We start from the raw sequence: 13,353 nt of genomic DNA, 5'->3' as shown, positions 1-13,353 counted from the left end.
ATCCCCTGGTCCTGTGGTTGAGCGATTTGCCCTGGAAGCCGCCGTCCCGCAGCCACAATCTCACTGTGCCATCCACGTGACGCAGGAGCGGGTCTCCCACACTTGGCTACGTCATTCGCGTCTTTTAGGCTCGCCACGCGCTCGCTTGCTCGGTCGCTCGGTCGCTCACTCGCGCGCCAAGGGACACATAGGAGGACGAGGAGGAGGAGGACGAACCCAGGGTCAAGTCGAGTCAATAAAAAACGATTATTCTCTTTTTAATATTTTACCAGCTGAGGCCCACCGAGCTATATACAGTAGCTCTTTTCAGAAGCGACCTGGCACACAAATGAAAGCTCAACGAAGTGGCTTATCACGTGGAAATTTATAGCAGGAGCCAAATACTCTTGAGTGCACGTTCCTAGATGCGGAGGGCAAAACCGGAGGACCCGGAGCAAAATCCACGCGACCGCAGGGAGTACACGCAAACTCCAAATATACAGGCGTCAGGGTCGGTATCGAACTCACGACCTCCTGTATACCAGGCGAGGTAGTTAACATCTCGCCACCGTAGCGTCTTTCTGACACAAATCTGCCACTCAGAGCGCTATCATTGCATTAAGACTCAAAATTCAACAGAACATTTGAAAGATTCTAAACACTGAGAAAACGCATATATTTGCAAACTATCTACAATATTTTAAAATAAAACAAAACAATAATCAAGTTGCGCTTGTGAGTTAGCTGTTGTAATTGCAAGTGTAAAGAGATGTGTTGCTGAGTTGTGGCTTGAGCGTTGTGATGATGGAGTCGCGTGTGCGTGCGGATTGCTTCAGTGAGGTTGTTCCGGGGAAGTTGTTCAGCAAATGAGAGAGTTCTGTGTCGGCATCGCAGACTGAGGCCAGACTTGAAGCCAGATCCACAAGCAGCCACGGGACAACATTGTCTCTGGTTATAGAGCTATAGGCGTAGTAATGTATAAAGCCATAGGTGTAGTAATGTATATCAGGAGCTACTGGAACTATGCACTTTTAAATAATCTAGATTGACAAACTCATTTCTTTCTGTTTTTTTTTGTATTTCGTTTGTCCTTCTCCCGCACCTCCGATTAGCAAGGTTGGCTACATACGGTGCGAAAGAAATTCAACATATATACATCAAAGACAAAGATCCCACGTATAGCCTGAACAGACTGTAGGGGCAAGTGCTGTTAGCGAGTACCTATTAGGCTGGAACGGCACACGAGGGGTGAGTCGCCAGCAACCACGCCTGGCCGCCTTTGTCTCCCTAGTGGCGATGTTTACACACCGCACCACTCATTTAAGGCTGAGTCGACCTAGGGGAGGCCCAGGACCGGTTCAGATAATCGTCACCGGTGTTGGCCGTGAGCGGGAATCGAATCCAGTTCGCCAGGTTCGGTGCACAGCGGGTTAACCGTTACACTACCGCTCCCCACACACACACAGACACACACTAACACACACATTAACACGCACACACACTAACACGCACACACGTAGACGCACACCGGAGCCCGAAAGGGGGACACGAGCGGTCTCCAGCCACGGGACGGGTACCGGGGATGAGCTGGCAAGGCTCTGCGGGGGATGGAGACGCCGCGGTGACTAACTGGCCACGACCAAACGCAGCCGCGAGCCTCCCCGCGGACACTTTAACTAACTTCGAATGCCGCCACGCGTCTCGCATCCTCTGCGCTCCAGACAAGCACCATTGACTGCTTCCGATTATTAATAATCGATGGGGTTTTTTTTTGTTGCGTCGCCTCGCGTGAGTAGTGTGTGTCGTGACACCTTCTCCCCTCCACCCGACACAGTGGCGAGCAACATTTAAAAAAACAAAACAATGTTTGTCACTGAACGACCAAACCCGCGCCCGTCGTTCCACCGCCACCTTCGGCGCGATGCCTCAGAGCGCAAGACAGCGCGCAGAACTCTGAACGATCGCGGTGGGTTTGGGTTGGGGTGAGTGGGGGGAATGTTGGCGCGGGTGCCCCCTCCGCTGGCAAGTTTGCCACCAGCGGCCACAGGCGTCTGTCAGCCGCTGAAGAAGCGCGGGGCCGATTTGTGGCTCGCCGCCGATGGCTTTGCTGTTGCTCGCGACACCGGCGAAAAGGAACAGCGCCGGCTCCGCCGCGACGGAGGGTTGCGCTCCGATAGCGGGGTTTTGTTTTTGTTTGTATTTGTTTAAGTTTGTCGTTGTAACGTTCCTGCCCCATGCCCCGACTGCGCATCTCTGGGGATAAAAAGAGCTTTATAGCTCATCAGATTCCTCCGGTATAAATATAGATTCTGATTCTGCGTACGAGGTGCGGAACACGGAGAGGTGGAGGGGGGCCTTGGAGGAGCGATTGGGACCCTATTGCTATCAACTAAGCTACGCAAAATGTATTTTTTTTATTTTACCAGGTAAGGGCCCACTGAGCTCACTGTAGTTATGTTTTCAGAAGTGACCACTGGCCATCAGAAATGATAGCCCAACGAAGTGGCTTGTCGTCGTTTGGACATTTATAGCAAAACCCAAACACTCTAAACGTACGATGTTCATTCTACACGTGGAGGGGAAAAATCCACACGACCACGGGGAGAACGCGCAAACTCCAAATATACAGCTGCAGGCATTGTCAAGGTCGGGATCGAACCCACGACCTCCTGTATACCATGGAAGGTAGTTAACATCTCGTCACCGCGGGGCCCTATGATGATTGCAACTTGTAAGGCGCCGCGAAACAGTAGTGCGGAGAGAGAACGACTCAGAGGCGTGAAGAGGAACCACAGACAAACGGGGAAGGCAGTCACGCGGTTGAGTCGGCGCCGAATTACCCCCAAAGCTCTGCTGTCCTCTATATATTAAGGTGCCAAGGTGCATAAACCATCACGCGAACTCTAGTCATCCAGCAGCGGCTTCTGGCTGGCCATCGTACAAAGACGGTCACCACATCGCGCGCTTTCAGATGCGCTTCTGCGGCCATCGAGAACGCTCTTCCTTCCCCATATTAGGAAGCCACTGGAGCTGCACACTTTTAAATCTCGATTGAAAACTCATTTCCTTAGAACTGCTTTTCGTGTTTAGTTTGTTGTCCTTACCCCGCACCTCCGATTCGCACGGTTGGTTATACATACGGTGCAAAAGAAGTCCAAGATTAATTCATACGGTGCGAAAGAAGTTATACATTCGGTGCGAAAGAAGTTGAACGTGCATACGTGTTATTGGCCAATGAATTACTGTATTGTTTAAAAGTGGGAGAAAACCGGGGCGCGCAGAGAAAATTGAGGCGTGCGAGGGGGAAACCCTCTATTCCATACAGACGGAGCAATTGAAGCCCACATTTTTGCTGTACCTCATTCTCCTGGCAAGCCAGGGTTACAGCTCCTCTTGGACCCCCACGAGAAGGAAGTTTCACAACCATCTGTGGCGGTGGTCCACCAACCCCTCGCTGCTGCCTCCACAGCCATGGATGGTTGCAGGCAGCCACGTGCGTAGCGGGAGCCACCGCCGCCACCGGCCATGCTAATTTGATATTCGTGGCGTGGTTAATCGGCTCGCGAGCTCGTTACACAGACGCGAGCAGAGCTCTCTTCTGTCTCAACGCAGGCAAGGAGTCGAGCAATAACAGCAACAACGGACGTCTCGGGGAAATTCGGGAAATCCGCCCCAAGTGGCGTAGGATTTATATATGTAGGCACACAGCTCTCCACGGGCGGCGCTGCGGGTCAGATGCGAACCCCACAGGGCGAGACTCTCTCAAGCGCCCGGCTGCACGCAGTCTGTCGTGACTGTTGCGTAACGCAGTACGTGCCACGGCTTGTACACGCACACGATTATATACATACTGCACATCAACCAGCGGTATCCTTGGCGGCAGGTCTCGTTACGCGGGGGATTGTACCCAAGAAGTTCGTATTTTGCGAAACGCGGTGCCAGCCTGACTGCTACAGCTGACTGGTACGAGCTGGCAGACACCAGCTGGTAGGCACGAGCTGGTAGGCAGGGCCAGTAGGCACGATCTGGGAGACAGGAGCTGGTAGGCACGATCTGGGAGACAGGAGCTGGTAGGCACGAGCTGGTTGGCAGGGCTAGTAGACACGAGCTGGGAGACACGAGCTGGTAGACGCGAGCTGGTAGTCAGTGATAGTCGACAAGAGCTGGCAGACCAAACCTGCGTTACCTCTGCGTGTGTGTGGAGGGAGCGGTAGTGTAGCGGTGAGCGCACTGCGCTCCGAACCCAGCGACCCGAGTTCCCGATTCCATCAGTCTCGGCCAACACCGGTGACGAATATCCGAACCTGTCCCAGGCCTCTCCTAGGTCAACACAGCCTTAAATAGGTACCTGGTGCACCTCCGACAAGCACGGTTGGGCTACGTACGGTGCGAAAGAAGTTCAACACGCAGAACATACAAACATCAGCACTGTGGGAGACAAAGGCGACCGAGCGTGGTGCTGGCCCACCCCCGATTCCCTTTGTGCACCGTCCCGGCCTTCACACACAGGTGCTTGCCAACGGCACTTGCCCCCAACAGTCTGTTGAGGCTACGCGGGCGACCTTTGCTTTTGTTTGTGCCAAGCGCGCGCGCGCCCTCCCAAAGCCGCACGCACCACGAGCAAGGCGTCCTGTGCCCACGGATTTCGCGTCAATTCGACAACACCACCGGCGTGCTGCTGCCCGCACGGTGACCATGGTGTTGTCGTTTTCACCGCTTGGGCCACTCTTCGGCGATCAATGTACAAAGTAATAGAGCGCGCACTTGTTCTCTGAGAATTGTTACTTACCCTGCTTTGAAGCTTTCGAACAACAACAACAACAGCAGCAATAACCGCGTGCGGTGTTTAGTGATCTCGCGTTTACGTGAAAAAAACATCCCACGCAAAGGGATGAAGTTGAATAATAACAATGGTATATCGTGCCTTCTCTCCGGGGTGAGCAGAGTGCTGAGCAAATCAATCGCGAGCCACGCTTACACGCGTCAGGACGTCTACGTGTTCCATTTGTGGCACCTGGTGAATATATTTGGGTGAAAGCGTGGTGAGTGTGGGTGAGAGCGTGGTGAGTGTGGGTGAGAGTGTGGTGAGTGTAGGTGAGAGCCTGGTGAGTGTGGGTGAGTGTGGGTGAGTGTGGGTGAGAGCCTGGTGAGTGTGGGTGAGAGCCTGGTGAGTGTGGGTGAGAGCCTGGTGAGTGTGGGTGAGAGCCTGGTGAGTGTGGGTGAGAGCCTGGTGAGTGTGGGTGAGAGCCTGGTGAGTGTGGGTGAGAGCCTGGTGAGTGTGGGTGAGAGCCTGGTGAGTGTGGGTGAGAGCCTGGTGAGTGTGGGTGAGAGCGTGGTGAGTGTGGGTGAGAACCTGGTGAGTGAGTGTGGGTGAGTACCTGGTGAGTGTGGATGAGAGCCTGGTGAGTGAGTGTGGGTGAGAACCTGGTGAGTGTGGGTGAGAACCTGGTGAGTGTGGGCGAGAGCCTGGTGAGTGTGGGTGAGAGCCTGGTGAGTGTGGGTGAGAACCTGGTGAGTGTGAGTGAGAACCTGGTGAGTGTGGGTGAGAGCGTGGTGAGTGTGGGTGAGAGCCTGGTGAGTGTGGGTGAGAGCCTGGTGAGTGTGGGTGAGAGCCTGGTGAGTGTGGGTGAGAACCTGGTGAGTGTGAGTGAGAACCTGGTGAGTGTGGGTGAGAGCGTGGTGAGTGTGGGTGAGAGCCTGGTGAGTGTGGGTGAGAGCCTGGTGAGTGTGGGTGAGAACCTGGTGAGTGTGGGTGAGAGCCTGGTGAGTGTGGATGAGAGCCTGGTGAGTGTGGGTGAGAGCCTGGTGAGTGTGGGTGAGAGCCTGGTGAGTGTGGGTGAGCACCTGGTGAGTGTGGGTGAGAACCTGGTGAGTGTGGATGAGAGCGTGGTGAGTGTGGATGAGAGCCTGGTGAGTGTGGGTGAGCACCTGGTGAGTGTGGATGAGAGCCTGGTGAGTGTGGGTGAGCACCTGGTGAGTGTGGGTGAGAGCCTGCTGAGTGTGGATGAGAGCCTGGTGAGTGTGGGTGAGAACCTGGTGAGTGTGGGTGAGAGCCTGGTGAGTGTGGATGAGAGCCTGGTGAGTGTGGGTGAGAGCCTGGTGAGTGTGGATGAGAGCCTGGTGAGTGTGGATGAGAGCCTGGTGAGTGTGGGTGAGAGCCTGGTGAGTGTGGATGAGAGCCTGGTGAGTGTGGATGAGAGCCTGGTGAGTGAGTGTGGTTGAGCGCACGCTCGTACCCCTCTGCGCGCCGCGCACCGCACTCATCCCCAGCAGGAGGCACAGCACGGCCGGGAACCGCCTCGCCATCGCCAGCACCCCTCGGTCTCCTCCTGCCTGCCTCTCCTGCGACTCCAACAGCAGCAGCAACAGCAGCAGCAAGTCCACGTGCGTGGCGCTGGAGAGGAGTTGAGTGGACACCTCTCTCTCGGCGCGCGCTGCCCCGTCCTCTACAGCCACCCCCACGTCCCCACCCTCTCGTGCCGCGTGCCCTCAGGGGGTCTTCCCCCCCCCACCCACCTCCGTCTGAGTTGCAGAGTGTCACGGCAGCGCTGCCGAACTCCACCTCCACGCGTGTCGGGACCCAGAAGAAGCTCGCGTCCGCCCTCTCGTGGGTACCAATGCGCGCCTCGGCTTGCAGAATTAGTTCTCGTGCAAGCAGCAGCCAGCAGCAGCAAGCCCGCGACGGCCGTGCATGGCCTCCCTGGGGAGAGGGTTCACATTCTGGGGGCATTGCGGTCCAGCGACTGAGTTGGTAAGACCGCTTACAGATGTGTCAGAAATATATGTTTAAAATCGTCTTCTTCTTCTTTCGTATGGATGCTGATGTAGATGCAGAGCAATAACGACAAGCTCACATTCAGTTGGGTCAAGCCAGATAATCGCGTCAGGAGCAGCGGTCTGTATCATCGCCGTGATGTCTCCTACGTATTTGTGGATCGGGCATTGCGTAGTTAAACGTTGTTACGGTCTGTTCTGGATGACCACAGTCGCACACAGCCGGAGAGTTATTTATTTATTTTCAATTTCTGCATCAGGTATCCGCAAATACTGCCGTGCTTTGTGCAGTGGATGATGCTGTTTAGTGTGGAAGATGATATTCGTGGAAGACCAAACCCAGGGGATCTTCTGCCTTGGGTCCTCTTTTTTTGATGAGTACGTGGACAGGCAGATACCGGGAGAGAGCATATTGTCAACGTATGTGTTAATAAAAATACAACTATAATAGAGCTTTTTTTGGTGCTTTACACGATCTAACCCAAAAAAACCCTCTATATTATGGATGATATTGGTTGCGAAAGCCTCCTACGTGTTTAAAACGCACAACTCTTCTCTGTTGATTTTTCTCTTCCGCTGCCTCCACCCCTACCGGTTCCTTCAACCGCCCCGAACCCAGTCGCCCCATCCTCTTCCTCCGACAACTAATTCCTGACCGGGCTCTCACGTGTCGCTTTCTCTATGTGCAGATCTCTCCCCTCAGTCTCCACCGTATTCCTCAATCAGCCCAACTATCCGGCCACCAGATCTCTGCCCCTACCACCCTTCACCTAACCTCATCCATGCCCAGCCAGAGTACCCTATCTATCTTAACACTTCACGCGTGTGCCACATACCTCGATGCCTCTCATCCACGTTGCACTCATCTTTCACCCTCATTCACCGTCACACTCCACCTTTTTCCTCCTTCCCTAACCCTGCAACATTATGGCTCCATTCCCAGCCCCTGTCCCTCCATCCCTTCCGTCACCTCCCTCACCGACAGCCACTCCACCCCACCCGTGCATCCCCCTCGGCCCCTTTGTGTACCGCCGTCGACTTGCGTTGTCAATTGCCCTGACAGGGGCTCTATATTTTTCTTAAATAGAATCGAATGTATTTTACCACTCGCACGTCCTATGAAGAAACGCATCCCTGCCATGGGAAAGTGGATTTAACGCAACGCAGGAGGTAGCGTACTACCCCACGCCCATGTGTGTCGGAACACAATTTGACTCTCAAGAAAACATTTCTTCTACACCTAAATATTCGTTTAGTAACGTAAAAAAACAACGATAAAATAACTGTCGATAACAAACACTATTTACTTGTAAACAACCTAGTAAATATGGAATGTGCCAACGTTATGTCAACGTTGGCACAAACGTTGCATGTGTAGTGATGCACTTTAGAGACACTAGTATTTAGGAGGCACTCTGTTTAATATCGCCTTCACAGGCACAGGGAACGATATTAGGGTCAGGACAGCAACAGGCTGCCTGACCAACAACAATGAAGACGATGTCGAAGGTGATGACGAAGACTTGCGCAGCTCCACGGGTTCCACTTCAAACAACAGCAACAAGTCCTCTCCGGGGTCTCCCTTTGATCCCCCCCAGCCACGCCCCCTTCTAGAACCTACTAGAAGGTTCTCGGCATACTTCACCTGCCCCCTCTGTCATCCTTTCCCCACATTCCTTCCTCCAGCCTATCCCCTGACCTGCTGACCGACAGGGCTGCTTCAACAGCTGGTCCCCTTTTTGCCAGCAACCAGCGCTACACGCCATAGTGACCAATTCCAAATCACTACATCACCCCCCCCCCTTGTGAAAGAAAAAAAGAGCTGTCCCAGCTGACCTCCATACCCCGCACAGCGGAACAACGAATAAAACAACAACAGTTATCCCACTTGCGAGGCAATGAACAAGAACAATAAATATCCGGAAGGAAAATAATAAAGCAATCGCGGACGCACGATGATAACCCGGCCCCCAGGGATATACAACCCCGACAACCGTGCGTGTGGCGCAGCCCGCGAGCACAGGAAGGACCTCGGATCAACCAACAGCCACAGCCCGGGTCGCGTCTGCGACCACCCGCAAGACGGCATCGAAATAAACAGGAGAACGGGAAGGGTGGGTTATCTGAATCGAACAGTTTTTTAACGGATCCTCGTCGCTGGGCCCCCAGGCGGGACAAGAATGGGTTTCCTGGGGACCCCGGGGACGATTTGTAAATGGCCTAACGGGCGCGGCCCCTCCAGGGAAGAAGATGAAGGGGAAGAAGAGGCAACGGGTGGCGGTCGTTCCGTCCTCCCTGGCCCTCCTGTGGACGGCGCCGCTGGTGGTTCTGTGGTTGGCAGGCGCTGGAATCCTGTGGGTGGAGGAATAGAATCCCGCTGAGGCGCGACCTTCGTGACTGAACGCCCGGGCTCGTCGGACCAGCAGACACCCGGCCTTCAGGTAATGGGGATGAAACGACCTCGCAAGGTGGAGAATAGGGTTTCAGTCGTGACGGGTGCACATACCAGCGTCTGCGACTGACCTGGATCCGTACCCACTGCGGTCCTCCTGAACTCAATCAGCTCCACCGGGCGCTGCCATGGCTTATGTAATTTAAGGGAAGGAACCCAGGGGCACCTGGGGGCAATGCAGCCATGCCTTGTCCCCAGGTTTCCAGGGGTTTCCAGATCCCCGAAGTCCCACCAACTTTTCATTTGCAGCCTGCCGTTTTCGCCGAATTACCCCGAGATGCTTCCCAAGCTTCCGTAAATCGTTTCAGGGTAAGGTGAATGGGCATAGGCACAGTAACCTTCTTCCTAGTCGGCTCTATGTCTAACTGGGCCTCCACGGGGGGGTCGTATTCCCTCCCGTACATGAAGAAAAAGGGGGAAACCCCGGTGGAGGCGGGAGGGGCCATTCTGTATGCAGCAAGAACACCCGGAACGTGCAAGTCCCAATCGGACTGTGCCTCATTGACCTGTTGGCACAACATGAACGTGAGAGTCCTGTGGAAGCGCTCTACCATCCCGTGGTAGGGTGACGTCCGGATCTTTTTAGTGCCGAGGGAGTCGCACACCTCTTTTAATAAATTAGAAGAGAAATTCCGCCCTTGGTCCGTAAGGAGTCGCTCAGGGGTCCCTTTGTCCAAAAACAATACCCGTGTAGGAACGCGTCCGTGATGGATGTGGCCGACTGATCTGGCAAGGGCCAAGCCACCGGCAACCGTGACAGGTACTCCACCCCGACGGGCAAAATGTTTTCCCCTCGGAGTAGTGGAACATGGCCCGAGGATATCGAGGGCAACGAGCTCATTAACTCGTGACACCTCGATGGACTGCAACGGCGGCCGGTTCTGCCTCAGCGGGGGCTTGTGGCGAGCGCACTCAACACACCCGTTCAGCATATTATGGACATCCTCCGACATCCTGGGCCAACAAAGTCGCGTTATAGGGTCAACAAAGTTTTATGCACCCCGAGGTGCATCAATCGCACATGGGCAGCCTGCGTAATCCTACCCCGCAGAGCAGTCGGTACGACGATGCAGTAATGCTGCAACTCCCCATCCTATCTCATCAGCAGCCCCTCACGGAGGACCATAAGGGGCATACTCGCTGGCCCTATTCCACCACCCGTCGCTCCGATACGTCGCCGCATTTTCAAGAGGGATGCATCCTCCACTTGGGGTGTGTTTGAGGGTTAGAGCATGGGTTACGGGGGAGTGGTAGCGTAGTTGTTAGCGCACTTCGCGACGAACCTGGCGACCCAAGTTCGAATCCCGCTCACGGCCAACACCAGTGACGATTATCTGAACCGGTCCTGGGCCTCCCCTAGGTCGACTCAATCTCAAATGAGTGCCTGGTGCGGTGTGTAAACATCGCCACTGGGGAGACAAAGGTGGTCGGGCGTGGTGCTGACCAATCACCCCCTCGTGTACCGTGCTCGCTAACAGCACTTGCTCCAACAGTGTATTTAAGGCTATACGGGGGATCTTTGTCTTTGTTGTTTAGGATATAACATGGGGTCCAGCATTGGGTGGGTGTGAGTGAGAGCATGGGTCTGCATCGACATCGCTACAGCATGGGGCCCAGCATGGGTTGTAATAGCATGGGTTACAGCATGGGGTGTTTGTGAGTGAAATTATGGGTTAGAGCATGGGGTGGGTGTGAGAGCATGCGTTACAGCATGGGGTCTAGATCGAAATCGCTACAGCAAGGGGTCCAGCCTGGCGTATGTGTGAGATCACAGGTTGGAGCATGGGGTGAGTGTGAGTGAGAGCACACCCCATGCTGTAACAGCTGTGTCGAGTTCTGTTCCATTAGTTTATCCCGGCCGCATGAACACTGCCAGGATAAACTTATGTGGGCATGACACGCCTACTTTCCATTACAATGCATCGCTCGATATATCGCAGACTTTTTCTATAATTTTACAGGGCAATTCATCAGTCCATTCCCTCTCGCAATTATCACAATTATCGTTGCGTTGTCATTATTTGAGTTATTTGCTTTGTCTTACTTAGTAACGGTATTCGAAATGCAGTGTTGCTCACTCCACCTCTACATTTTAACATCAGAATTCTTCTCAGGGCACCATGGTATGTATTGCTCAGTCTCCAAATCTAAATAATTTGAACTCCCCAGTAAACATGCAAACTTTGGGCCAACGCAGCAAATTTACTGGGTCCACTAGCCTCTGTTTTATTTGCTTTAAAGAAGGGCCATTACCCAAAACGTCGTCTATTGTTTTTGCTGTTTAAGACCGCATTGTTGATGAAGATTGTGTCGAGTTTTGCTTTCGCTCCATGTAGAGTCTGCAGTGGCGTGGGTCTGTGGAGATGTACATGGTTGTCCAAATGTATTGCAACCCCCAATTAATTGACTCCTATGATTTTTTTCCCTATGCTTATATATTTCTGTTTTTACCACATTGGTATACAATATACAACGTTATAGAGAATTAAATGGGAGGAGGGGGATCACAAGACCTCTATTCCACCATGTACACTCTGATTGTTGAAAGGGAGTCCTTGAATCGGTCTGGTCAGCGAACTTTATTGCTACAGTCACCTAAGCCACGCACTCGCAGGAAGATACACCACCAAAATACCTCGGTGGCGAGATGTTAACTACTTCGCCTCGTATACATGAGGTCGTGGGTTCAATCATGACCCTGACGCCTGCTGTATCTTTGGAGTTTCCATGTCTCTCTCGCCCCCCGTTGTCGCGTGGATTTTTCTTCGGGTCCTCAAGTTTTTTTCCCTACACATTTAGAAACACGCGTTTACAGTATTTGTCTGCTATACATTTCCACACGATGATAAGCCACTTTCTTGAGCTCTCATTTGTGATGGCCAGGTGGCTTCTGAAAAAGAGATGTATAGCTCTGCGGGCCTTACCTGGTAAAATAAAAACATAGTTTATAGTTTAGTTTTAACCTTGTTCTTTCTCTAAGCCCCCCTGGTATCGTATCTCGCCCAGTTCCTTCCGGAACCCTCTAGAACAGTGTTTTATCAAACTCTAGTCCTCGTGACCCACCGCCAGGCTACGTCTTTCCCAGTTCACCAATTAACTCCGCATTCAAATACACCTGAACTCGTTCCACGCTGCACGCGCCCGATGATTGCGACACGCTGTCAGTGTCACGTGGAATACACGGAACGCACGCGTGACGCGACCACGCGCACTGAGATCTCAATCTTAACGCGAGTCGGCTCAATGAACGCAGACAGCGTTAATTGGTTAGCGGGTCGCGTCGGAGGTGCTTAACAATCATTGGGCGCAAGGCGGCAGTTAACTTGAATTTTGTTTCAGTTTTCAGTTTCATTTATTTGGTATAGCCCTGTGAGCCATTCGGTTCTTGAATCGGGTGCAACCGCAACAAACAAAAAAAACAAAAACATGAACAAGAAAACATCTTAAAGTGACTATGCGCAAACAGAAAAATCCAGGGAAAATCAGCAAAATCTTCCAGAAAAAGCACCGTACACCAACGCTGTGTGCAAAACATCCCAGTGAGATGCAAGTCAAACAACAACAACCACAAGACAACTTAGATTAAAGCCATCAGTCTAACTCCGTACTACAACAAACAAACATGGCCAAACCAAAAAAAAGTTTTCAAAATCACCAAAATAAAGCCATAAAAAGCAATGTAACAGTGATCATGGGAATTTGAATGGGGAGAGTTAATTGGTGGACGCGGAGAGTGGTAGCGTGGTGTTGAAACATACGAATCAATTGATTCTGCGCGCCGTTCAATTTCCACAGTACGGGAAGCGTCGTGTTTATTTTGTCACATGTTAAAATCACAACCGCATAGGAGTGTAGTGGGTAGCTTAACGTTGCCACTTAACTGGGTTAGACCCGGATAAGTAGTAGGGTTCAGTGTTGGCCTGACCCCGGACAGTCCGGAAATTGACATCTGTTTTCAGGTCCTAGAAATGTATTTGTAGCGAGGTCTGGTACCGGCAATTTCTGTGGTGAACTGTATTACACAGTAAACCGCACAGTTTTTATAGCGAAAGTGCTAAGCCTGGACTTGGTCTCCAACAGTGGTTTTTTAACCTGGGGTGCACGCACCCCCCTAGATGTGCGAAATGCCCTTTCTGGGGCTACGAGAA

The 13,353-nt window shown here is 52.7% G+C and overlaps 1 protein-coding gene across 1 annotated transcript in view; it reads right to left on the bottom strand.

Moving 5' to 3' along the window:
• The window catches only part of LOC116943733 (receptor tyrosine-protein kinase erbB-4-like), a 131,673-nt gene extending 125,235 nt beyond the window's left edge, over positions 1-6,438 (bottom strand). The window contains exon 1 of the mRNA XM_076068121.1: positions 6,216-6,438. Within this exon, the coding sequence (XP_075924236.1) occupies positions 6,216-6,285 (70 nt within the window). The 5' untranslated portion in view covers positions 6,286-6,438. The remainder of the gene's footprint in view (positions 1-6,215) is intronic.
• Positions 6,439-13,353: the final 6,915 nt, after the last annotated feature.

The sequence above is a fragment of the Petromyzon marinus genome, chromosome 19 (genome assembly GCF_048934315.1).
Source record: "Petromyzon marinus isolate PM22_M1 ecotype Great Lakes invasive population chromosome 19, UKy_Petmar_22M1.pri1.0, whole genome shotgun sequence".
Classification (NCBI taxonomy): Eukaryota; Metazoa; Chordata; class Hyperoartia; order Petromyzontiformes; family Petromyzontidae; genus Petromyzon; species Petromyzon marinus.
The sequence above is the reverse complement of the archived record's forward strand: the minus strand, read 5'-3'. Positions and strand labels throughout refer to the sequence as shown.